This window comes from Cupressus sempervirens, chromosome 5 (assembly GCF_028749045.1).
Source record: "Cupressus sempervirens isolate cs-2001-9-10 chromosome 5, ASM2874904v1, whole genome shotgun sequence".
NCBI lineage: Eukaryota > Viridiplantae > Streptophyta > Pinopsida > Cupressales > Cupressaceae > Cupressus > Cupressus sempervirens.
The window spans coordinates 395,666,230-395,693,881 of record NC_143122.1 but is presented as its reverse complement, the minus strand read 5'-3'; the positions used below and the strand labels follow the sequence as shown (position 1 = coordinate 395,693,881).

Sequence of the window (27,652 nt, the reverse complement as noted above, 5' to 3'; positions counted from 1 at the left end):
CCTCCTGAAGCTCTAATTGCACTCAAACTTGCTTTGATTCTCTCATTATATTTTGCAATGTTTTCATCTTCATTTGATCAAATTGGCCTTTTGAACTTTCTGCTTTGTCTCTCCTCACATTGTCATCTCCTCCATAGATCTTTTGCAGCTTGTTCCACATTTCATGAGTAGTAGGACAATCTTTGACTTCATCAAATTCAGCATAATTAAGAGCAGAAGCAATGTCAATCATCATTGTGTTGTGGTTCTTTTTATCTACTATCTGATCCACAATCAAAGGATATGGAAGTGACACATACTAGTTGTCTAGAAATTTTAGGCATGTGCCTCCAATGGTTCCCAAATGCAACCTCATGAGTTCTTGCCATGCTTTTGAAATTATCTCTATTCAACTTGGGAATCTCTCTTCTATAAGACATCTTGATCTTTAGCTTAGGTCCTTGAAACCTTTTCTGCAAGCACTGACAACTCTGATACCAATTGTTGGAAATATAAGAGTAACTGAGAGAGGAGGGGTGAATCAGTTACCACTAAACCAATTCCAAATCCCTTAGATGTCAATACAAACTTCCTTTAAACTCACAACTCGGTTAGCACTAGATATTCACTGGAACTCTGTTAACAAAGCAATTTGATATATTAATATGTATTAACCTTTAGTAACTTAGTTGCAGAAAGATAAAGCAGTACGTAAATAACATGAACACATGAGACACCAAGATTTAACGTGGAAACCCAATTTGGGAAAAATCACCAATGCAACTAGTTACAACTTTTCACTCTTCTAAAGTGAGCCATGTTAGGCACCAACCCTGTTAAAGCTTACAAAACACATTGTTAGGTGTGACCCTGTTAAAGGATTTAAATCACCCTGTTAAGAGTGGCCTTGTTAGAAGTTTTAAGACACTTCAATCTAGAAATGTCACCTGGTTAGAGATTAACAAAATGATTGTTAAGTTAACTTTGTTAAGAGATTTCTTCACTGCTACAATTGTTAGAGAGTAACAATGATTGACCTGATTGACGAAGCAGCTGGATTGCATATTCAAATCACTGTTTTGACTTATCCTATGGATCCAACTTGATCATAATGTTCTTTGCAGCTCCTTGGATACTCTATTCTTAATCAGATATCCTTCTTTATTTGCATCTCATCTTCTTCACTTCTTGCACACTATTCAATCCACATCTTCACCTTTCATATATATGAAATCCAATGTCAAGTCGGCTTGAATACTCTTACAAACAAACAAATAACATCCACTGAGTCGGCTTGCATAAATCAACAAATAGATAAAACTAATCTACTGAAGGTCGGCTAAAACTAGGTCTGATTCCAACTAGCAGTGCTTGGTAAGAGTATAACATTTGTGTAACATCAATGATAATATACGATTGAATAATTGTTATCAATCGATCTATTCTGAGTCTATTTCTAATCTCTTTAATATGCGTCCAGGATGGATCAAGGAGCACAAGGATAATCAGAGATCGCAGCCTGAGTTGAGTTGGTGGCTCTTACAAACAAACAAATAACATCCACTGAGTCGGTTTGGATAAACCAACAAATAGATAAAACTAATCTGCTGAAGTCAGCTAAAATTGGGTAACTCGGTTACCACTGAGTTCCTTGGTAATGACCTAACTCGGATTACACTTAACCCCTTTGGTAACCGACCTAACACAATTTACACAGGAATTCTTGAACTTCTCTTCTTCTGAACTTTTGCTCAACGAATACTAGAGTCTTTTGAACTTGGTTCCAACTGGCAGTGCTCGGTAAGAGTATAACATTTGTGTAACATCAATGACAATATACAATTGAATAATTGTTATCAACCAATCTATTCCAAATCTATTTCTAATCTCTTTAATATGCGAACAGGATGGATCGAGGAGCACAAGGATAATCAGAGATCGCAGCCTGGGCTAAGTTGGTGGCTCTTTACTAGAAACATCTCTTGAAGATGAACCTATTCAAATTGCTTATGATCAATTTATTCTAAGACGAGGAAATTAGATTCAAAGGGAGCTTGAGCAGTAGATGGAGAGTGTCATGCTCCTTGCAGAGGATCAACAAGCTCATGTAGAAGTGTGACTACAAAAGCTCCTTGCTTTGTCAAACATTGAAATCAGTTCTAGTTTATTGTGAAAATCAAAGCAATGAGAATGTTGTCCTTGCTGAGAGGCAGTATTTGTTGAGGGGGGTCTCAACATTCAGTTGTTCCTATTATGTGATGTAATGAATTCTTCTCTGTGAGGGGGAAGTTTGAGGTGCAATCCCTTGTTAATTGGTTCTCTATGAAGGAGAAGTTCAAGGTGCAATCGCTTGTTAATGGGTTCTACTCTGCGAGGGAGATGTTTCAGGTGTAATCCCTTGTTAATGCATTCTTCTCCATATGGAAGAAGTTCGAGGTACAAACCCTTGTTAATGCATTCTTCTTTGTGAAAGAAGTTTGAGGTGAAACGCCTTGTTCCACCCTTTGGGAGCAGCCATGGTGGAAGTCATGTGTGAGACTCCATGACTCTGTTTTTTGTTTTTTTATCCTATAGGAGTAACCATGGTGAATGTCATACTGAGATGACAATATTATATTGACAAAATCTGGGATGAGATCGTTGTTACTGACATTTTTGTTGCAGCTTCTTATGTTCATCGTGTTGAGATGACAAAATCACCTTGACAGAAATTGTGATAAAGGTTACTGTGGACACATATGGGTGTAGTCGTTATATTTGTCAGGTTGGGACACTCTATGTCATCTGAGGGAGTGTTAATGTTTTGGTAGCTGCACGAGATATCATTCCTATCTCAAATGTTCACCTATTCTTCTGTTGCTGACTTTTACTTGGTTATGATTGCTGAAGAAATTCATTGCTTCAGCGCATAAGCTCATCTGTGTAGTTACCCTATGTGGTGGCCTTCTTGTGATTCTCCGTGGAGTTTATAATTGCATAGCTTATGCTGAGATTGTTGTGTCCCCTTCTTTGAGTATTCTTCCATGTAAATATTATGTGGACCCACATTGTTTTTAAGTGTCATTCAATGGAATGGCAACAGTAACTCCCAATGGAACTGGAAGAATATCCTACAACAGTTCCCACAGCGGTTACTTCCTTTTATTATATACTTCCTCTCATCCATCATCGTGTCTTGGACAATGACTCTAGTTTAAGGCTCGAGTGGAGACTATGTAACTGTCACTGCCCAGAATTCATGAAGTAAATGAACAAGTGTCACTAGTGGCCCCGGTTGATATGTATGCTGGCATGTGTTGTGTATTTGCTGATGAGTACACACTGCAATGGTTATGTACCAATGTCCACATGTTTGCAGAAAGAAGTAAAAGGATTCACCACGTGGTAGAGATTTCGTCAATATCACCAGCGTCGACTCGTTCTTTGCTAATGGTAATCTTTTCAGTTTCCAGCTCCTTATCTTGGGCTCTATGTCTAGTTCGTCGACGACTTGGTGAAGGTGTGATTGTTCTTGGATGATAATACTGAAGTATGACTTTAGTAGAAACAAAAATGTTTGTATATCAGTATTTGTAGATCGATGTCTACAACAGTTCTATTTTTGCTGGATGAATGATCTTGTGTCAAGATGATCATTTTGATGCTGGATTGCTAAGCTATAGGATTGCAGTGTGATTATTGTTCTTGATATCAGTATATTTCTGATAATTGTGGAGAGTCAACAATCTCTGAGAAAGATTATTATTCTGATAAAGCTTGAAACTATTCTAATAAAGCTTGAAAGCTTTGTAATCAATTTTGGGATCATAATAAAGGAGGAAGTTTTTGCAGTGTGGCTGGGTTTTTCCCTCATGTTGGAGGGTTTTCCTAGAAAATTATGTGTCTTTGTGTTCATTATTCTGTCATGTTTTGCTGCTTATGTTGATTACTGGTAATAACATTAACAGTGTTTTCCATTGAAGTCAAAACCAGGGGTTATCGACAGAAGATGAATGGACAGCTGTTGATTATTTTCAAATTCCAAAGATTAGCAGTTGAAGACTTGTGGTCACATAAGTTTGAACAACGGGTCTATTATTATTTTTGACAGAAGTTGAATGGATACTTGTTGATTATTTTCAGATTCCAATGGTTAACTGTTTTTGTCACAAGTTGAAAATTCAATTGTCATTCAGATTTATGGATATAATAGTTTGTCCTAACTATTTTGATGAGTATGGAAAAAGATAAAGATCTGAGTGTAGTCTGCAAGATAGAATGCATCGAATAAAAATGAGTCTCTATGGACAGAAAAGAAGGTATATTAATCTGTTCAAATGTTTATCTCTGCAGATATGGTACAATGAAATTATTGTTACAAATTAAAGAGGTTTGTGAATGTTACAGTAATTTTTTTGTCGAGAGACTTTGTTGGCTTGTTGTGTAAGAGTGTTGAATTGCAGAGTTTAATGCTCTGAAACCATTGAATACGCAAAAGAAGATTATGCAGACTGTTATAAACATGAGGCAATAAATTTATTTTTTTGGGTGAAATAGAGTAACCCTCTGTATTTTAATCATTCTTCTTTGATTGTAGTGTAGGGGTTGGTGCTCCTAGGGTTGGCATCTTGAATGTAGTCAGTGAGACTCTTGTATTGCCGATGAGGCTTGTGTTCAGTGAAATCTTTGCCAGTGAGGTATAAATGTAACCAGTAAGGTTTTGGTTAGTGAGGCCTGATAAAAATTATGTTTCGTCGTGGTTTTTCACCTTTAGGGTTTTCCACTCAAATTCTTGTGTTCAGCCTCATGTGTGTATGCCTCTTGTTTCTTATGTTTCTTTGTGTTGCCATTCATTAGTCCAATGGTCGGATATGATATATCTTAATTGTTTATGAAGATAGAAATTGTTGATAGGCACTATTATTGTTTGACGGCATAGAGCTTGAATTTTTTATCAAATCTTAAGAATTGGTTTTAGAGACCACCGGTTCACCCACCCACCCGCCAACCCCCAATAGTCTGGTAATCCAACAATTGGTATCAGAGCAGCAGGTACCTATCAAAGTCTAACCAACTTCGGTTGAACTTGAAAAAGGAATACCATGGGCAAGAAAAAGAGAAATAGAAGTTCTTCTAAGAAGGTGAAAATTTTGCCTAATAAGAAAGAGATGTCTAATACACACAGAAAAAAAATCAAATGATCTTGATTCAAGAGAGTGTCATGCAAATGTGTTTGGTGAATGTCAATTCATGGAAGTTGCTAATGAAAATCAGTTAGATCACAAAATAGATGAAGAGGAAGAAGTTGATAATCTTGATGGAGAACTTGTAGCTGTCATAGATGAGATCAAGAATCTCAAACAAGAAAATCATAAGATAAAAGTACCGTCTTCAAAAAAGCATTAACATTAATAAAGTGGTAGCACAAAACCTTAGTGAATCTAAAAAGATAATAGAATTTCTGAATCTTCAAGATTGAGAAAAAAAGGGTTGAAGAAGAAATAGGAAAAGAATTCAAAAATAGATAAGAGGTGTGTTAAAAGCTAGGAATTGAGATTGCATCTTTCAAAAGAAACCTAGAGGAGAATTCTTTGTTAAAAGAACACACCTTGATAGATGATATGATTATCAATCTGAAATCCGAGATTGAAGCAAATAAGAGGATAACAGAAGTGACAAAATATGATTTGGAAGTCAAAACCATTGAGTGTCCCAAACTTGAAGCTGAAGTGGTTTCTTTAGAAAAAGTTAGAATTTTCAGAAGTTTGAGAGCAGCAACAACATGGTAAATGAGATGCTAAGGCAAAAACATTCCAAAGCTCCTGTCGATTTAGGATATGAGGTAGGGCAAAGCTCCACAGTTAAGATGAGCCTAAATGTGAAATAGTGTTTGCAATAACTGATGGAAAAAGTTTTAAGGTCAGACAAACTCAAAGGAAAAAAATAGATCTCAGTCACCATGTTGCTTGCTTCTAAGACTGAAGATGAGATGAAACTTGTTGTTGATGGTAGACAGTCCAAAGACATCAACAATGGAAGAAGAAGCGCCAACAGGTCCACTAGATCTCCACCTACTTGGCAAGACCAAACACCAAAGTAATATAACTCTTTTCTGAGTTATTGTTATTTATGAAATGGTAATGGTCATAAGGCTAAACAAATATCCAATAAGAAAGAGCAGTGATATAGACAGTCATTTAAAACAGGCGAGGTCATTCACTATTCAATGGTGAGTATAATTATTAGGCATTTATTCGTTGTTATAAGTATTACGATAATAGATAAGCTTCTATTATTAGTTAATGGTTATCTATTTGTAATCTATTATAAATATTAGAATGTTTCTAATATTAGTTAGTCTGTAGTTATCTGTTAGCTTTCTTTAGCTTTCTTTTAGCTAGAATAGAATGTTTCTATTCTTTACGATCGTTTCCTAAGGAAACATCATTCTATTATTTTGATATATGTTGACCTCTCAGTCTCTCTTGATATCAAGCAAGTATTTTACCAATTACTTCGTAATATGGTATTAGCGCCACTTCTTTAAATTTCTTCAAAAATCATAATTTATTTTTTGAAATTATCAGACCCTATTTTCAAAATTATTTTTCTAAAATATTTGCTTCAAACTAGGGTTTGTCTAAGAATATTGACCATCAATATTCACATTTTCCTCTGGTCGTTATTTTACAAACATGATTTTTTTTGGGCATTTTTGTCCATTTTCTCTGCACATCTAGGGCTGGGAGCAATGCCAAGGGTTTCTTATTACCCTCAGTAACAAATTGGCGCCCAAAGATTGTGTTGTTTGTTGTAGATTCACCATTGATTTCAAGCTTTTTTCAACCCAAGGCGTTTTTGTTCGAAACCCTAATTTTTTGGGCTCGAAAATTTTTTTCAATCACATATTCTTGGTTGGTTTCTTGAGAGCTCAACTAGGTTGTCATTAGATTTTTCGGGTGCCTCAATTTTCGAGCCAGTGGATTCGAAAATCAACAACATATTCTTTCTAGGTTTTTCGAGCTCTCTTCTAGGTAACCCTTCAAATTTTTTGGGTGTTATGTTTTTTTGCCTCAAAATACGTGCCTTCACAAATTTTCACATTTTTTCATTGGAAAACATGCTATGGCATCTTTGACTAATATTCTAATCGAGAGCAATTCAAAATTCAATGGTCAGAATTATGGCACTTGGAAGCATCGGATAATAGCAATTTTTGAATGTCGGAATACTAATCAAATTGTTTTGGGTGTTATACGACGTCCGACAACGCTTGTTACTAATCAAGATACATGGGATCTAAATAATCGGGAGATGGTGATGCTTCTCAAATTATCCGTAGCTAATGATCAGCTCTCTCAGATTCCATCCGATAAGACAATCGCCAAGATTTGGGCACATCTCAAAAATCTTTATGAGAATTTTGACAAAAGTAGAGCTTTCTTCTTTAATAACACTATGTTCTATTATCATGGATGAGCGAACATCGCTCCAGGCTCACCTAAATAAGATTTAGGAAATCCATGATCAAATGCTTGCCATTGGTCGCAAGATGGAGGAAGAGGACATTGTGGTCATCACTCTCAGGAGTTTACCCAAGTCTTATGAGCATTTTATCGAGACTCTCAACATCACTTCTTCTAGTGCTGATCTAAAATTCATAGATCTCTGCACACTCCTGCTTCAGCAAGATCGGTGGAAACAACAGTTTGGTAGCAGTTCCAACTCCACCTCCTCAAAACAAGCCTTTGCTGCTAAATCCTTTCAGAAGGATAAAGGCAAGTCTCAACAGTCTTCACAGCAAAAATCCTTTGCTCCAGATTCAGAAGGCTCCCGAAAGAAGTTTGGTCACATGATGGTTGAATGTCGAAAATGCTCAGCTACCCAATCTAAGCAATCAGGTTCGCAACCCAAAGAGAACAGTGCAGAGCACACTGAGCCAACGAAATCTACCTTTTACACCTTCATGGCTAGAAGACCTACAGATCATGTGAAGTCGTCTGCCTAGCACATTGATTCAGGTGCCTCTTGTCACTTCACCCACCACAAAGACCGGTTCACTGACTACCAGCCTTATTCAAATTCTGTTATTTTTGGTGGCAGAGAAGAGTACACAATTGTCAGTAAAGGCAACATTAAGATTCAATCTGCTAGGAGGAATCTCATTTTCCTCGATGTGTACTACGTTCCAAGGATGGAACTAAATCTACTATCAAACAGTCAGTTGCTGCGACACTCTCCACAGTTGGATGTCACCTTCAGTTCACATTAGTGTACCATCACTGATAGGACAACTCGGTCTATTGTTGCAGTAGGTCTTGAGGATCGTGGTCTTTTTAACTTATTGATTCTAGTGATTCTTGGGACTTAGCTATGGTTGCTCAGCGGTCTTTTGTTAGCACATTTTGGCATCAACGATGTGGGCACTTAAATGTACATTTTCTCTCTCAGCTTGCTCGAGAAGAGCTTGTCCTCAATTTGCCAAAGATTCAAACTACAGACATTCTCACCAAGCCTCTTGGTCCTAATAAGTTTGTTAAATTCAGAGGACAGCTTGGTGTTGTGGATAGATTAACCATTAAGGGAAGGTATTATGATTATAGATAAGCTTCTATTATTGATTAATGGTTATCTATTTGCAATCTATTGTAAATATTAGAATGTTTCAAATATTGGTTAGACTGTAGTTATCTGTTAGCTTTCTTTAACTTTCTTTTAGCTAGAATAGAATGTTTCTATTCTTTACAATCATTTCCTAAAGAAACATTGTTTTATTCTTTTGTATATATTGACCTCTTGGTCTCTGTTAATATCAAGCAAGTATTTTACCAATTACTTTGTAATAATAAGAACCAATGATGACACTATATATAGCACAGAGGATAAGTTGTGATGTGCATACAAGGAAATCTGACAATACATTGATTTGGTTAATGTTGGTGTCACTTAAGTACACTCTGTGTTGAGGACAGTTCAGTTTTTGTATATGTGCAGACAGTTGTTTGCTTTGTGTCAATGTGCAGTTTATGCGGATCTTTTTTGTTTGCAAACAGTTGAGGACAATAAGCTAGAAATGGACAGCTGCCAAGTTGCAGTTGTAGTTTGATTTCAGGTGTCTTATTGCTAGCATCTTCTGTTGAAATTGTTGCATATGCTGACAGTTGTGTGACAGAATGATTGTGTGCAGCATTATGACTTGTTTATAACTCTGAAGGTTCACTTTGGTTGCTAGGAGCAGGGTAGCAATAATGATGTTGCATATTTGTCTTCAAGTCCTTAAAACAACAGTGTTTAAGAGTGTTTGGTTCTGCAGGAAGTTCGTCTTTCATTCTTTTAGTTTTGCTTTGACAGAGATTAAATAGTTGTAGACCAATTGAACAAGTTTTAATGTGTGCATTCTTTGTGAGTAGCAGGACAGATCTTTGTAAAAGTGCAGCACAGTATAAAGGTTGTTGACAACGCGAGTGATGCTCAGCAGTATTGCATGTGTTAATAGTTTAACAGAGGCTAATATTTATGGGAGGCAAGTAGATAGACTGTCCGTCCCCTGTCATTGCTATCAAAGTAGACTTTGGACAGTGATTCAATTGCAGCAAGTAGTCTGACAGTGATAGTGCTACAGACAGAGAAGCTTGTCCCTTTGTGATGTGTTGTTGAAAAGGGGAGAAAGGAGAGATTTTCGACATCAATGCCAAAGGGAGAGTTTGTAGGCTTTGGCATGTTTGTAATTTATGTCAAAAGGTGCTATCTCAGACTGTTGTTAGTGAGATGCTCAGAATACCTTTTCAGGATGATAAGTCTTGGGCAGTATTAGTGTGTTTCAATGTTATTCATGGGAATATGGTGACTAAATGAAAAAGTATGTTTCAATGCAAAACACTGCTCTCCCAAACCAAACAGCAAACTGGGGCAATACCTTATGCATTTCACCAGAGACACATATCAACATTGCAGAGACAGTTTTATAAGTCTCTTTGATTGTTTTGGTATCCGTATGCCCCCTTATCCATTGATAGAACAGTAGATAACCAGTGGGACTATATGATTAGTCTCTCCGATAACTTGACTACCTTGTTTTGCAAATTTGTCGGCAAGACATGAGTCGCTAAGATATTTTCTTGAGTCTATCAGATTATTAGATCTCCAGATGGTTATCCCAATGTCTTGAAAACACAACATGTTTTCCACTGAAGTTGAAACCAGCAGTTATCAATAGAAGATGAATGTACAGCTGTTGAATATTTAAAACTTTCAAATTCCAAAGATTAGCAATTGAAGACTCGTGTGGTCACGTAAGTTTCAACAGTAGCTGTATTGATTGTTTTTGGTAGAATTTGAATGGATACTGTTGATCATTTTCAGACTCCAACGGTTAACTATTTTTGTCAGAAGTTGATAAGTCAGTTGCTTGTTCGGTTTTATGGATATAACAGTTTGTTCCAACTAATTTGATGAGTACGTTAAAAGATGAAGGTCTGAGAGTAGTCTGCAAGAGAGAGTGCATCGAAAAAACTTAAGTCTATGGACAGAATTGTGATGAGCCCTGCTGGCTCTCAATTCAAACTCCAGTAAATTCTCAAGTCTTATTGTGTTATTTTAATTTTTAGAGAAAAGTTCATAGACAGAAGAGAAGGGGTGCAGCATATAAACGCTTATAAACTGAAATACAGAGCAATTTCCTACAGAATGGAAATGCAGAAGACGTTATTTTATTGCAAAAATGAGATCATGAATGATAAACATACCAGAATGTTTCCAGTTTTTTATTTCAAAAGTAAGCCAGCTCACTTGCCAAGAGTGCTGAAAACTGACAATAAAGGACGCTTGGCCTCCAGATCTAGGTTCTCCTGCCTCAAAACTAGATATAAATCTCTGAAATTACTAGACACCAAGGATGGAAGTCAAACAACAACCAAAAAGGAAGGCGTTTCAGCCGAACCCTTCATATGCCTCTCCAAAATGCACAATTCCCACTGCAAGCTGTACGGCCACGAAGAGGAATGGATAATAATCCTGCTGGATGCCACTGATCTGAAGAAGAAGACATCACAAGGAAGAAACCCCTTTCTTATTACAATCAACAGTAAATCTTTATATAATACTCGGTGTGAATCATTTAGAACCTCTAAATGAAGCTCTCAACTGCATTGATTCGATTTATCTTTCACAATCTCAAGAGTGCTCAACACTGAAGAGATATCGTTCTCCAATAGATAAAAAATGCTCAAACCCTATCACAGGAGAAGCACAGGAAGAAGCCAAAGGCAAAGTCGAAATATTCAAAGATAATTTTCCCATTGCCCAAAATGCCTATACATGCCAAAAGGGCATGATTTCCAAGAAAGATACGCCACTTCTGATTTTAAATCTTTTAAATTATAATTTAAGTCACTTTCAATAGTTTTTGACTTAAATAAAGTGGGCGCACTTTATTAATTTAAGTGATTAAATATTAAATCACTTTTAAAGAATATTTAAGTGATTTAAAAAGTATAAAGTTAATCTGACTTTGTAATAAAATATTTAGTTAATAAATAACTTAAATCACTCAAATAGGCATAACTTGGACAAATCTTCATAGAATCCTGTGTCGTCAAAAGCTGTCAATTCCTGTACTACTAACGCTTGCTATGAACCAACACTAGATTCTGAACATGAGAACAATCCAACTCTCCAGAAAGTACCACTGACCCTCTAACCAATCAAGCTAGCCCACAAGGGTCCAATAAAGGGCTAACACACTGTTCTCGAGAACTGACTAGAGCGGGGACATCACAGTCTGCCCTCCCTGAATTTGCTTGTCCACAAGCAAACTCAAAGCCAAATGCTAAAGAATACTGTCACTCTCCCAAGTAGAATCCTCTGCCGGTAGATCTTTCCACTTCACCAAATATTCCTTGATAACCCACCTCTGAAGATGACGTTCTCTAGAATCTAGAATGGCCTCAGGTATCAAAATCAATTTCCCCTCATCATCCAGGGGTGGTAAATCAATAAAAGGAGTCACCTGTGGTCCCAATGACTTTTTGAGGCGCGACACATGGAACACATTGTGAACCTTACTGTCCACTAGAAGATCTAACTCATAAGCCACTTCACTGACACGCCTGACAACCCTGTTGGTCCATAGTATAATGGCTTAATTTTCTCGATGCCCTTCTTACGAAGAGTGGAGCATCAAATACACCAAATCATCGATCTCAAAAGATCTCTCCACTCACCTCTGATCAGCATATTGTTTTTGCTGATTTTGAGCTTTCTGAATATTCTCCCTAAGTGCTCTCATAATATCCTGATTCTCCTGCAACAAATCACTAGCACTGGGTACCCTACTGTCACTCAACAATAAATTTGGAAAGCTCGGAGCATCATATCCATATAATGCTCGGTATGGTGTCATCTGAATACTCATGTGATGAGTGGTATTATAGCAATACTCACAAAGGTATAATCACTTCACCCATTCCTTCTGCTGTCCTGAACTATAACTCCTCAAGTATCCCTCCACCCATTTATTGACTATCTCTATCTGTCCCATCTGTCTATGGGTGGTAGCTGGTGCTCGGAGTGAGTTCTGTCTCACAAAGTTTGAATAACACTTGCCAGAAGTTACTCAAAAACCTTCTATCCCTGTCACTAACTATACTCGAAGGCAATCCATGCAATCTAAATACCTCATGGAAAAACAAGTCCACTAGCTGAGTAGCTGTGTGTGTAGTAGTGATTGAGAAGAAACGTGCATACTTCATCAACCGATCTACTACTACATAAATGTTGTCTTTCCCTTGAGCTTTTAGCAAGCCCGTGATGAAGTCCATAGACAAGCATTCCCACTTCCTCTCAAGAATAGGAAGCGGCTGAAGTAAACCTATAAGGTAGGTGTGTTCTTGCTTGTTATGTTGACAAATAAGGCATTCCCTGACATACTGAAGAACAAATGATTTGAGACCCTTCTAAGAGAATTTGTCCCATACCTGCCTGTAGGTCTTAAAGTAATCGAGATGCCCTACCATCGGTGAATCATGGAATGATCTCAATATTGTGCCCCTCAATCTCAGAACCTAGGACAAGAAATATCCTCCCTTTGTAAATGATAAGATCATCCACAAGTGAGTATCTACCATCCTGTACTGTCCCATCCATTATGCTAGAAGCCCAAAGATTCTTAGCATATTCTGCTACCATCATGTATCTCCAGTCTTCTGTAATCAATGAAATGGAGCTCAAGTGAGGACGGCGAGATAAAGCATTGGCAACCACATTCTAAGTGCCCTTGACATAGGCAATGTCAAAATCATAGGACTGAAGTTTGTTGACCCATTTCTATTGTCTTTCGTTCAAATCTCATTGTCCAAGAAAATGTTTCAGACTATTGTGATCGGTTTTAACACTGAATTTACAACCAATCAAGTATTGCCTGAATTTGGCCATGGCATGCATGATGGCCAACATTTCCTTATCATAGATACTAAAGCTCTGTTCAGGACCTATGAGTTTCTTGCTCTCAAAAGCTATAGGGTGTCGATCTTGCATGATAACTGCACCAATACCCTCACCTCTGGCATCACAATGTAATTCAAATGGCCTAGCGAAATCTAGCAAAGCCAATACTGGACAAGTAGTCATAAGAAGTTTAAACTTCTCAAAGCATGCCTGTGCAAGAGGTGTCCACACAAAGGCTCCCTTCTTAGTCAAATCAACTAGTGGCACAGCATGTCGCAAGAATCCACTAACGAACCGACGGTAGAAGGCACACAATCCTACAAACCCCCTAAGCTATGTCAACATCTCAAGTGTAGGCCAATCGATGATAGCTCGAATTTTTCTGAGTCCATGTTGACTCCATTTCTACTAATAATGTGACCTGGATACAAAAGCTCAACCATGCCCAAAGTACACTTGAACTCTTTGGCGTACAAGGACTCCCTGTCAAGTATACTCAATACCTCATATAAATGAACAATGTGTTCCTCCCATGATTTGTTGTAAACCAGGATGTCATCGAAGAACACCAAAACAAATTTCCTCAAGTGAGGATGGAAAACCCTATTCATAGTAGACTCAAATGTAGCTAGAGCATTGGTTAAGCCGAATGGCATAACCAAGAAATCATAGTGTCCACAGTGACACCTGAATGCGGTTTTCTCAATATCCTCTTCTCTGACCCTAATCTGATGGTAACCAGTCTTCAAATCAATCTTCGAGAAATAGCAAGCTCTATGAAGTTCATCTATCAACTCATCTATCTGCGGAATAGGATACCTGTTCTTAATAGTCTTCCTATTAAGCATCCTGTAGTCAATACACATCCTAAGTGTACCATCCTTTTTCTTCACCAAAACAACTGATGAAGCAAAGGGTGACTTACTCGGCCTAATGTGCCCCATAGCTAAAAGTTCCTTAATGGTTTTCTCAATCTATTCTTTTAAACGTTTGGGGTGCCGATAAGGAGTGATCATAATAGGTTTTGTGCCCTCATCTAGCTCAATGATGTGCTCAATACCTCTATCATGAGGTCTACTTGGTGGAATAGCACTAAAAGCCTTTTCATGTTTGATTCGAAGTTCCTGTATATCCGGATGGTAAAGAGAAGCTTGCTACTCTAACTGTGAAGGCATTAACTTGCACTCAGCAGCCCATTCTACCATATCATGTTTGTTAATGTTATAATTCAGTCAAATAAATTATATTATATATATGAGATATATAATATATGACAAATATTATATATGGAATAATTAATATATATATATTGTTATATAACAATTATAATATATTGAGGGTATATTACTTGTGTTATAACTATAACTAATGTAAGTTAATATGTTCAAGAGACATGCCTGTTTATTTCACATATATTCATTCATATAGTAACTTGGAAAACACATATAAAATTCCACAAGTACTATTACAAGTTCAAATCCTATTTCACTAACATGGTATCAGAGCGAAATTCTGGAGGAAGATCTAATTGATAAAAAAATGCTGATGGATGATTGAAATGCAATATATGGATAGATTACAGAATTCTGCACGCCATTTTAATCACGTATGTAGTCCTTGGTGACTGTTGGTATTTTTATTTTACCAAATTGCTTGGAGATTGTGATTTCATCTATCTACTGTATCCTGGAGTTCAGAGTTAAAAGGAATAGTTCGACTTCTGGGTATTATTTTCTTGGTTAGCGACTGCGAGGCAAATGACATCGATATAAAACCTCGTAATATTCTAGCGACTCAAAGGAGATATAATCTGAGCACTCATTTCTAGTGTCTGGAAAATAGATGTGATCAAGAGAATATATCTGATGAGCCTTCTTCATCTTTTCCAAGCTAGTAGCAGTTGCGGGGTTGTCCTATAGTCAACAAGGAAAGGAGGAACGTAAGCACTGTTTAAAAGAGACATAGTGGCAGAGATATTGAAGGACGGAGAATCTCTGAGATATGCAAATGTATAACTCAGTATGAATGGCATATCAGATTCATAAAAGATGGTGTAAGAAGGCATCAGGTTTATATGCAATGGATTTGTTTAGGAGGATTTAAAAAACAACTTTCAGGTGTCTACACTTGGCCATGATTATAACTTGAAATGATATGGTAGAAATGGGCACAAAAAGTACACCAGGCCTGCAAATTACTTCATTAAGAAACATTGTCTCTTGATATCTAATGGTTGCAAGGTACGGACAAAGTTCTTTGGCACCCGGATGTGTGAGAAAATGTCATCAGTTTTCATTTAAACCTGCATAGTTCTTACAAGTTGACAAGCTTAAAAGAAAAATTTGATTGGGAAACACGTGTATTTCTTGGACGCATTGGCTTGGTGATTTTATCTTGATTAGAGGGGATTTTTTTTGTTCTGTAAAACATGGCAGAACCTTCAAGGACGAGATTTCAATCCAATATTGGCCACGTGTCTATATCTACAAAATATAGAAATCAGCAACCTTGGAGTTATGTGGTTGATGTGCATGAGAACTTGGTAATAGTTTTGTGACCTTGAAATCTGCAAAGAATATAATAGCAATTGATCTGGACGACATTGAAGAATTGAACGTCTTCTCATCTAGTTGTAACTAGGTACCAAACATGTTACAACACTGATAAGTGTGAGCTTTGTTCTTAACTTTTCAAACTAAAAAAAGTTGGCGACCATCCCTGAAGAATGGATTGATTCCAAAATCCCCCTACCCGTGAGTCAAAAGATGTTAATGGGAGTTTGAGAATTCTGCACACATATTATGGTTATCCCCACTCTTATGGTACTAATGGATCATCATAAATTACTGTGGCTATTAGCATTTAATCTGAAATAAAGTACAAAGGAATCACCAACATATCTTGGACCTTTAAATTTCTGCTACATTGGAATAAAGGTTATATTTGAATAACTGTCAGCATGTTTTCATTATCATGAAGCATTATAAAGTTATACGTCTTTAAAATGTATTTCCATTATCACTACTATGAATATATTGTGTTGGCACAATACATTCATATGCTGCGTGATATGTGAGACCAACAAATCTGATTCTAGTAGGGGCTCGGGTGCAAGAACCCTTTCCAAAACTATACAGGATAGTGCATAATAAAGTTTTAAGGAAAGGACATTTATTCTATGACATATTCAAGAGGCATGCAAATTTGAAAAGATTTGTGATGAATTTACAAACACAGAAATATTGGCTCATTGCGAAAGACAAACAAATGAAGTGGACATTACAAGAGGAGGAAATAATCCCGGTTAGACCAGTGCTAAAGAAATACTCGTGTAGGAAAGAAACATTCGAAGAGTATTTTGAAAATTAAGTTCCTGGAGAACTTGTCCACTGCGTACCACAAGGTTTAGAAGGTAAATAAAGACTAATAAACAATGACATGTTGAGACCTTCTAGAGAAGGCATCATCAATAAATTTCTACCATCTGAGGATTCCTCGAGAAATTCATCGAAAATGTTCACATACGTGGAGTTAAAGATAACAATAAGGAATTTCAAATATAAGCTTTGCATCCGAGGTGAAGTGATATTGTACCCCACCACATGACTTAATTATATCAAGGAAAAAGAGGAAGTGACATTTCATTAGAGACAACCTTGAATGAGAGGGAGTAGATATGATTCAGTCAAACTTTGGCGATTTTGATCATATATATATATATATATATGTTCATGATCTAAATAAGCAGGAGTTGATGTATTTGGTGGAATGACATTGATGTCTAGATGGTGTGCATATTGATAATGATTTTCTTTCTCAGAAATTGAGAAAGAAATGATGGTAAACAAGCATTATTTGATACATGGGCATGGGACACATTGCGAAAGCCATTCCAATGTGGCTTGAGTTACAAGGAGATAGGTTGTGTGTCCATATATATGCAACATTGTTGGCGTACTTATATGTTCAATAATATAAGAGTGGGAATCCAACATTGTCAGGGGAAATGATTACCAATGTTCTATTAATGATAACCAATGTTCTATTCCCATTTGAACCGTCCTTATATGGGACCAGAAAAGACGTAGTCAAATTGTTTAATTCTTACATGGAGGCATTTCCTGATTTGATGCATATGGACCTTCATTGGAGCAACTTAGATTTGCAAATAAGTATTTATTATCCTCGGGTATTGCATGTATCTACTCATTGTAGTCTCTCTCTTATTTTGTATTTCTATAATTACTATAAAGAGTTATTTGCCTTGATTTTTTCTTTTGTCTCTGAGGATGTTCTTGCAGGAAAAGAAGATTGGTACATTAGGCATGCTACCAAATATTGTGCAGACTCAATCTTATGATAGTAGCTTCAAAGAAGCTGTGATTTAGGATTCACGAATCATCTGATGATTAGGTTGGATAATGTGAGTTTCATGAAGCAAATATCCTTAATGATTGAAATTATGAAAGGGAGTCTGACAGTTCATTAGAGGCGACCTTGGAGAAAGAGAGAGAGCAGAAAATAAAAAATTCTCCAATCAAACTTTTGATGATAATAGATTCAGAGGAAGTCCAACACTCAAAGAGAACCTTGTGCTAAGAGGTCAGAAAAGTTGATATCAAACTAAGAGGGAGAAACCTTATTCTCTAATATGTTTTATGGTGAATGTTGTGACAATACCACATGACAATATTCGTGGAGACTTCATGCGAACTTTTGATGTCATACATGTATGAGCCTGTCCCCTATGTACATCATGAAGAAGTGATGACTTCTAAATGATTATCACTTGTATTAGAAGTTGTTGTAAAGTGACATTCTTACAATAACTTGTAGCATGATTCATTTTTGCGAAATTGTTTCATGTAAAGGCTTTATCTTATAAATCAACAACTAGGTGGTTGATATCAATAATTTGATTATCTACAAGTTGCTTGTATAAATATATTTTCGGTACTTGGTGTATATCTTGCCTTGATATTCTGATAGGCCATTACCACATTAAGTACTTGGTGGATATCATTTAATTGATGTTCTGATAGGCCATTACTCAGAGTATTTGGTGAATATCATTTGATTGATATTCTAATAGGCCAATGCTCATGTTACCAAATATGATATCAAATAGTAATTGGTGAATATCATATGTTGATATTTTGATAGGCCAATACTTACATGATATCATATTCTAAAAATCTTCTAATCAAAGATTTCTATATGTATTATTTTTGAAATATTACCTATGGTGTAATATCTATGTGTTTTATCCTTCTTCATTAAGAGGGAGTGTTAATGTTATAATTTTGTCGCATAAATTATATTAGATATATGAGATATATAATATATGACAAATATTATATATGGAATAATTAACTTATATCATATATATATATATATATATATATATATATATATATATATATATATATATATATATTGTTATATAACAATTATAATATATTGAGGGTATATTACTTGTGTTATAACTATAACTAATGTAAGTTAATATGTTAAAGAGACATGCCTCTTCATTTCACATATATATTCATTCATATAGTAACCTGGAAAACACATATAAAATTCCACAAGTGCTATTACAAGTTGAAATCCTATTTCACTAACAATGTCAAATCAAACGTTCCATTCTCTGGAGTGAAATTTCTTTTAGATTGCTGGCCTTGATGGCTTTAAGAACATGATTTGTGCCATTAATTTTGAATTTCATCTCCATATCACGCAAATTAAGTGTGAACTCTCATATAGCATGAAGCCACTTCATTCCGAGAACTATATCCGTTCCTCCCATGTTCACAATATAAAAATCTGCCATAAACTCAAAATTGTTGAATTTCAATGGTAACTCAAGAATCATCCTCTCACAAGTCAGAGTGTGACCATCGGCAACCTTCACTCGAATCCCTTCATACTGCTGAGTTTGAATTCCCCTTTTCTCCACTAACTGTGAATCAATAAAGTTGTGGGTTGCACCTGTGTCCAAAAGAGATATGACTCTTTGACCTGCAAGAATCCCACGGAGCCTGCAAAAACCCTCTCTCTGCATGCTACACATATGAGCCTCCTGTAGCTCACTTTCTACTTCAATTTCTGCCTCATTTTCTGACTTTTCTTCATTTGTGTCATAAATAGCAGCTGGCTAATCAGAAAAATCAGTCAATGTTTCTCCCTCATAAAACCATTCCATGTGTCTATTTTGCCCTTTAGGCTTGAGGGGGCAGTCATGATTGAAGTCATATGGACCTTTACAGTAAAAACAGCGGTTCCTTCTACGTAGATCGTTCATTGTGTCCTGATCTAATGGAGCTGCAATTTTTTTCCTTTGATCAGCATTATCAGCCTTCTTTGGATCAGATTTGTTCTCAGTGTAGGAGGAAGAAGGTTTGGTGCCAAATTGCTTACGAGGTGTAGTGAGCTCCATACTACGAGCTTTTCTCATGGTCTCTTGTAAGGTAGGTGGATCAAATGCCTTTATCCAACCTTTCATAGGCACAAAAAGACCCTCAATAAACAATATGATCAGCCTTCTCTCTAAAATACCTGTCACCATTACGGATAGTCTTTGGAACTCTCCAATGTACGATTCCAAGCTACCCATTTGTTTTAACTGTGCTAGATCCCTGAAGAACAGTTGAGGATCACATTTATCAAACCTCTCTACCAATCTATCAGTAAACTCCTAGTATGAGGTAATCTGATCATGGTGAAGAGTGGCCATGACATGAATCCACTAGTCATGTGCCACACCATCAAGGTGTAGAGCTACAAATCTAATAGCATCTTCCTCTGGCATAGGGCATAGTGTCAGGAATGTATCCAATTTACTCACCCAAGCACGTGTTGTAACATTGCCACTACCATCATAGTTCGCTAAGGTAAGCTTAATGGTAGCCTATTGTAGATCATTATGTTGGTATCTAGGCCTCCTGTCGTTCCTATTCCTGGTGTGTTCTCTTTTTTTACTCATAAAACGATCAAAGTTAAGATGATCCTTAACTCGTGGAAGCATTGCATCCCATTCATCATGCATAGCTAGGATGTTGTCAGCAAAGTTTCCTTCACCACCTTCTTCCATCTCCTCTTCCTCCTCCACGTCATTTCTAACAAAAGTAGGGCATGTGGCTCTCTCAAAGGTGCGTGCTGGAGCAATATACCTGTGACGCTCCCCATGTATGCTACCTTCCCGATCTTGATCAATTTTTGGCCTCCTCTAAACTGTCAAGTTTTGCTCATTGGTGCTAAGTTGTTGAAGGATGTTTGCCACCTGTTCTTGACCGGCCACCATTCCCCTTAGTACTTCTCTAGCATCCTTGTCTTCGTCATTAAGATGAGCCTCATCATTCCTTTCAGCCATATTTTCAAAATCAAAATCCTCTTCCTCTTCGTACAATGGAGGTGCCTGAAAAGGGGCAAAAGTATTTCGCTGATTTCTGGGACCCCTACGTGTGTAGTGCCTATCAAACCTATTCTAGTGTGGACACATAGAAATGTTTTTCCCACAAGCTGGCGGGATTAAAATGCTCTGATACCACTGTGATGAGCCCTGCTGGCTCTCAACTCAAACTCCAGTAAATTCTTAAGTCTTATTGTGTTATTTTAATTTTTAGAGAATAGTTCATAGACAAAAGAGAAGGGGTGCAGCATATAAACGCTTATAAACTGAAATACAGAGCAATTTCCTACAGAATGGAAATGCAGAAGACGTTATTTTATTGCAACAATGAGATCATGAATGATAAACATACCAGAATGTTTCCAGTTTTTTTATTTAAAAAGTAAGCCAGTTCGCCTGACAAGAGTGCTGAAAACTGACAATAAAGGATGCCTAGCCTCCAGATCTAGGTTCTCCTACCTTGAAATTGGATACAAATCTCTGAAATTACTAGACGCCAAGGATAGAAGTCAAACAACAACCAAAAAGGAAGGCGTTTCAGCCAAACCCTTCATACACCTCTCCAGAAAGCACAATTCCCACTGCAAGTTGTACGGCCAAGAAGAGGAATGGATAATAATCCTGTTGGATGCCATGATCTAAAGAAGAAGACGTCACAAGGAAGAAACCCCTTTCTTATTACAATCAACAGTAAATCTTTATATAATACTCGATGTGAATCATGTAGAACCTCTCAATGAAGCTCTCAACTGCACGGATTTGATTGATCTTTCACAATCTCAAGAGTGCTCAACACTGAAGAGATATCGTTCTCCAATGGATAAAAAATGCTCAAACCCTATCACAGGAGAAGCACAAGAAGAAGCCAAAGGCAGAGTTGAAATATTCAAAGATGATTTCCCCATTGCCCAAAATGCCTATATATGCCAAAAAGGGCACGATTTCCAAGAAAGATACACCACTTCTGATTTTAAATCTTTTAAATTATAATTTAAGTCACTTTCAATAGTTTCTAACTTAAATAAAGTGGGCGCACTTTATTAATCTAAGTGATTAAATATTAAATTACTTTTAAAGAATATTTAAGTGATTTAAAAAGTATAAAGTCAATCTGACGTTGTAATAAAATATTAAGTTAATAAATAACTTAAATCACTCAAATTGGCATAACTTCCACAAATCTTCATAGAATCCCGTGCCGTCAGAAGCTGCCGATTCCTGTACTGCTAATGCCTGCTGTGAACCAACACTGGATTCTGAACATGAGAACAATCCAACTCTCCAGAAAGTTACCACTGACCCTCTAACCAATCTAGATAGCCCACAAGGGTCCAATAAAGAGCTAACACACTGTTCCCGAGAACTGACTAGAGCGGGGACATCACAGAATTAACAGGTATATTAATGTATTAAAATGTTTATTTCTACAGATATGATGCAAAGAAACTGCTATTACGGGAAAAAGAAGTTTGTGAAGGTTACAATAAATTTTGTGTCGAGAGACTTTGTTGCCTTATTGTGTAAGAATGTTGAATTACAGAGTTTGATTATTTGCAATCATTGAATACATATAAGAAGATTATGTCCACTGTCACAAACATTAAGGCAATAAGTTTATTGTTTTAAAGTTTACTAGAGTAACTCTCTATATTTTACTCATTCAGCTTTGAGTATAGTGTGTAGGGTTTGGTGCTCCTAGGATTTGTGCCCTAAATGTAGTCCATTGAATTACAGAATTTGGTTATTTGCAATCACTGTATACACATAAGAAGATTATGTACACTGTTAAAAACATTAAGGCAATCAGTTTATTGTTTTAATGTAAAATAGAGTAACCCTCTATATTTTACTCATTCAGCTTTGAGTATAGTATGTAGAATTAGTGTGTAGGGTTTGGTGCTCCTAGGGTTAGTGCCCTAAATGTAGTCCGTGACGATTGTGATCCGTGAGATCTTTGTCAGTGAAGATTTTCTTAGTGAGGCATAAATGTCATTGGTGAAGTTTTGATCAGTGAGGCCTAATAAAAATTCCTTCATAGTGGTTTTTCACCTTTTAACTTTTTAAGGGTTTTCCACTCAAATTCTTGTGTTCAGCCTCATATGGTTATGGCTCTTGTTTCTTATGCTTCTTGGTGTTGCTATTCATTAGTCGAATGGTCTGATATATCTAGTTTATGACGATATGATTTATTTTTAAAGACCTTATGTGTAGATAAGTCAAAGAAGGGGATCTTTCTTTATGAAGATCACCTTTTACAACAGATTTGGAGGCTGAAAAATAGCACTCAGAAGCTTGGATGACGAAGAAGATGGTTAAAACAACAAATTAACCTTTTCCTCTATGCATTTGCCATTCTCCAGTTATAAGCAGCTGTTGTGATTCTATAAAGCACAGATCTTTTGTTTCTTTTCAGTTGGTTCTTGCTCTCAGTTTCACTAAATATTGTAGCTTTTTGAGCTCCTTTGAACAGAAATTACACAATTGTAGCTCAAAATCAGTCATTGAACGACTAGGACAACAATTTTATTATTGTTTTTCAAGCAAAGTTTCAATAATGTCAAACTTCTATAACTGTAACAGCATCTTTCTGTTAATAAATTTCAGATTATTGCCTTCAGAAGTTTCTGTTTCTTCATGTGCAATTTCATGTTAGATATGTACTTCTATGATTTCATCAAATCCTCAAGTGAATGTCTTGTTTGCAGCACCTTATAATAGGAAAATGTATTCATTCTTTAAGGTTACCTGTTGTCTAGAGAATGAAAACAACTTCAGTTGTGAAACCACTAGTTTTCGTTCAAATATTTGCTCAAATTAATACCATTGTGTAAAGTGTTGATGTAGTAATACATACAAAACTCAAGTTGTGCAAAAGCTTTTCTGAGTTAGTTAAGAGACTTGTTTTCAAACCTTAGTAGATGTTTGCAGCATAAACTTGGTACATCGCCATTATCGTTTTAGTTTGATTTTCATAAGCATTTTATGTCATTTTCAGGCTTTTCTTCCCCTTTCCCCTGAATGTTTGTAGTTTAGAGTAGGTTTTAGGTGAGGCATTCTAAGGAACCAGCTTTCTTTGGAGGTCCAACTCAATTACAGGTCACCCACAATCTGGAGTTCTTCCCATTTGTCACAAGGCAGATGAGTTGCAAGCTCAATAGCGTGCAAGCTTGAGTGATAACAATACCATACAAAAATTTTGACGTTCCTGGGATGTTTCTTAAATTTTGAAAAAAGAGGTGACGGGCTGGGGTCGTTTCCTACCTATCCCTCGTCCCCAAAATGTCTTCTACAGGGAACGAGATCATTTAAGACAGGGGATGCAGCCCAATGGATCACTAGTGTGACGCCTCTGATTTAGAGATAGAAAAAAAGGCATCGCAAGTCCAATATGCCAATGAAAATAGGAATTTAAATTAGGAATGTACCAAAATAGTACCAATTTACTAAACGCATGGCATACAAGCAATTACCCAGTGGAAAAATGCATTTATTCACAGGGCGAGATTGTTTGCTAATTTAACATAAAAAGATTACATTATAAAACCGATAAATCAGAATACAAAACCAACTTAAAAAAAAGTTCAACGGAGAAACAAAGAATTGATTATATTTTCATTCTACGCAGCATTATCTTCAAAACCGAATGGACGTGGAAGCCTAAAGTGTTCTATTAACAAAAATGAATACCTTGACATGTTTTATGGCTTCATTCAACTCATACAGAACTTTAGGCTGCTTCTTCTCCGGAGGCAAAAGCTTAGGAAAGGGAATATTAGCCTCCTGCCTCCTGGCAAACATGTGTTGCCGCAATCTGTTTCCCTCCCTTTCCAATTGCCACTTTACCCCTCCTCCAAAATCCCTAAGGGCTTCCTTGATCACTTCCCCCTTCTCCTTTACCCCTTCAAAACTGTTTTCCACCTCCTTTATTCCTTCAACGTGTTCTTGTTCCTGCAGGGCGACCTTGTCTTCGGGCAATGGAGCCACTTTAAGCCCATAAGAAACGACAGGAACAGAAGGAGAATCCTTTAAGTACCTGCCATCTTCACGACTCCAGGGTAGGGCAATCGAATCTCCACTCTGCCCAGGAGGTGTGAAATCTCTGTTTGCTGCTGTTGTTGTTCTGGACTGATTGGCATTTGGGCTTTCTGCATTGGTATTTTCTGTATTTGGATTCTTCGGTTTTGGAGCATACGATACCACTTCAATGGCGGGAGGATCACTGCGTAGTGATGTATCTTCTTCACGGGAAGATGAAGATGATGAGGAACAGTATGGAAAGTGTTGAAAGACGTACGGTGTTCGAGTCCCCAAATGCAGTTTAGTGCAGGCCCTGCCTGCTTGGCGAAATAGAACCTCTAGGCTTGCCATCGGAGATGAATGTGCTCTGCTGGGACTTTCGGAAGTTGAGGATTTAAGAATGGACAAGGCGACTTCGCAGGTTTGAGCCTTGGGTTTTACAATCTAGCTCAAACTGTCCGCGGCATCGAAACAAAATTAATCGTTCCATCAAAGGTTCAGGCAGCTGCTTGGGGTGAGGTTCCATATGACTGCTTTGTTTAATTTTTTATTTTTTAACGGCCATTGAAATGGGTTCAATAATAATTTTGTGAGAAAAGAATATTTAGGAGCCGATGTCAAGGAAAGGCAACACTTCTAATCGCTCAATTGATATCTGATTTCCACTATTTGAGATGTGAAACTAGTAAATGGAAGGTTTCTAAGGAAGAGTGGGAGGACAGAATTTGTAGATTTTGCAACAAAGGGGTGGTGGAAACAGAGTGGCACTATCTGAAGGATTGTACAACATACGAAGACATTCGCAACCTACACAAAGAAATGTTAAAACTGAACAACATAAAAGATCTTTTCGAAGGACCAAGACTCTTCAAGGGGGCCATTTTACTTATGCAAATTCACAACAAAATCAATAGGTTGGAGTAATCACATCAGGCTAACTAGATGTTTTACGTGGGTCCCTTAGGCTTATGGCCTCGTGGATGTTACATCCCAAATTTTGCCCTAAATTTTAAGTTGAACATAGTCGTTGTTTTAACGAAATAATATCATGTGAAATTGAGTTAGTTAATTATAGTCATTGTTTATTTCTTCATATCATGTGAAAATGAGTTAGTTAATTATAGTCGTTGATTATTCCTTAATGATTGTGTGAAATTGAGTTAGTTAATTATAGTCGTTGCATCGATTTATTTATCATAGGAAAGTAAGTTAGTTAAATATAGTCGTTGTGTCAATTTATTCATGATCATGTGAAAGTAAGTTAGTTAATTGTAGTTGTTGTATATACAATGAACATGTAGAGTTAATTACTCTAACATTGATGAAATCCCTAACAGTCACTTGATGATTTTGGGATTAGCAATTTTTAAATATTAAATTGATGTCTTTGTGAGAACATTGTTTTGAATGATTAGAGGAAGAAGACTGAAGAGAGAGGGGAAGCATTGCTAAACGGGGTCATTGGAAAGGGATGGTCAAATAGCTCAGTCATCAGAATTGACAGGTTTGACCTAAAACTATCTTGGCAAGGTTACTAGGACTTGGCAACATATTTCATGATGGAACCGCATGAGCTATAAGAAGAACATTTTAATAAATAAAGTAAAATAAACATAAATTCTTATCTTTAAAAGATTTATCAAATATTATTATTTAACTATTATTTTACATTCTCAAATACGAACATATGTAAATAATAATAAGATGACACCAATACATTATAAATAATAATCCAATGATGTCACCTTATTATTATGTACACATAAGGGTAGATGAGAAAATATTATAACAATAACTTTTAAAACTTTTCATCTTCTTTCTTTCTTTCTTCCTTTCTTTTCCTCCTCCTTTCTTTTTATTCTTTAAGTCGATTTGAATGGTTTCGAATGGTTTCTTGTAACAGATGGAAGTCGTAGAGTCAGGCTTTTGCTTATTTCTTTAAATCCCATAATCGTATCATGCATTCGATTATTCCATTCAGCCTTTCAAACCCATTGCCGCTGAAACCCCAAAGTAGCAGAGATCATAATTTGAAATTATATTTGCCTAAACTTTTCATATTACACTTGTTGTGGATCACAGTTTAGAAATCAAGGATTCATCCAAGCACAAGCCTTTCAAAGACATTAGAGGAGTCACGTAAGGCACCTGTCGCAACTTGTTTATTTTCTTTATTTGCCAAGTTCAACGCACAGCAAACCAAGTTTCTTTATATGTTCTAAGTTCTATCAGCTCTTAGTTTTCTTTTTCATAATGTAACAATAGTAGTAAGGAGAATGTAATATCAATTCCATGTCATGATATCTGATAGTTCCATTCAAATGCAAGAAATGATAGGTGTAAATTGATATATATACATTAGTAATCAGCTTCATATAATGGATACTTTGCTGTGTAGTTTGATAAATATATTTAAATCCAAATACTTCCATTCATATTTCATAATGGTGAATAGAATATCTCAAAAACAAAACACCAATGAATTCACCAGGCGATGATGCCATGATATGGTGGAGAAGGTGAAATGTTTTGCTACAATTATAATATGATAGCACTTGGGAATCATTGGCTTGGAGGCCTGAATAAGGTGAAGAGGTGTAGAGAACCTGTAAAACAACAATGGCATCAGAATAAATAAATAACATGATAAATAATGCATTAGCTCATGCATGTTCCACTCATGAAGAATGTTGTCAAGCTGAGTAGTGGAGATAGGGTTTGTAGATCCAATTTTGAAATCCTTGGCTAGGGCGGAATTAGGCAAAAATGCCGAGCAAGTGATCTTTGTTGATTGTCCAGACGCTTTATTTATTTTGTTGAATAATT

The 27,652-nt window shown here is 36.5% G+C and overlaps 1 protein-coding gene across 1 annotated transcript in view; it reads right to left on the bottom strand.

The window, feature by feature from the left end:
- Positions 1 to 25,735, bottom strand: part of LOC149556471 (Ribosomal protein L1p/L10e family) — a 76,768-nt gene extending 51,033 nt beyond the window's left edge. The window contains exon 1 of the mRNA XM_089830789.1: positions 24,497 to 25,735. Coding sequence (XP_089686915.1) covers positions 24,497 to 25,177 — 681 coding nt within the window. The 5' untranslated portion in view covers positions 25,178 to 25,735. The remainder of the gene's footprint in view (positions 1 to 24,496) is intronic.
- Positions 25,736 to 27,652: the final 1,917 nt, after the last annotated feature.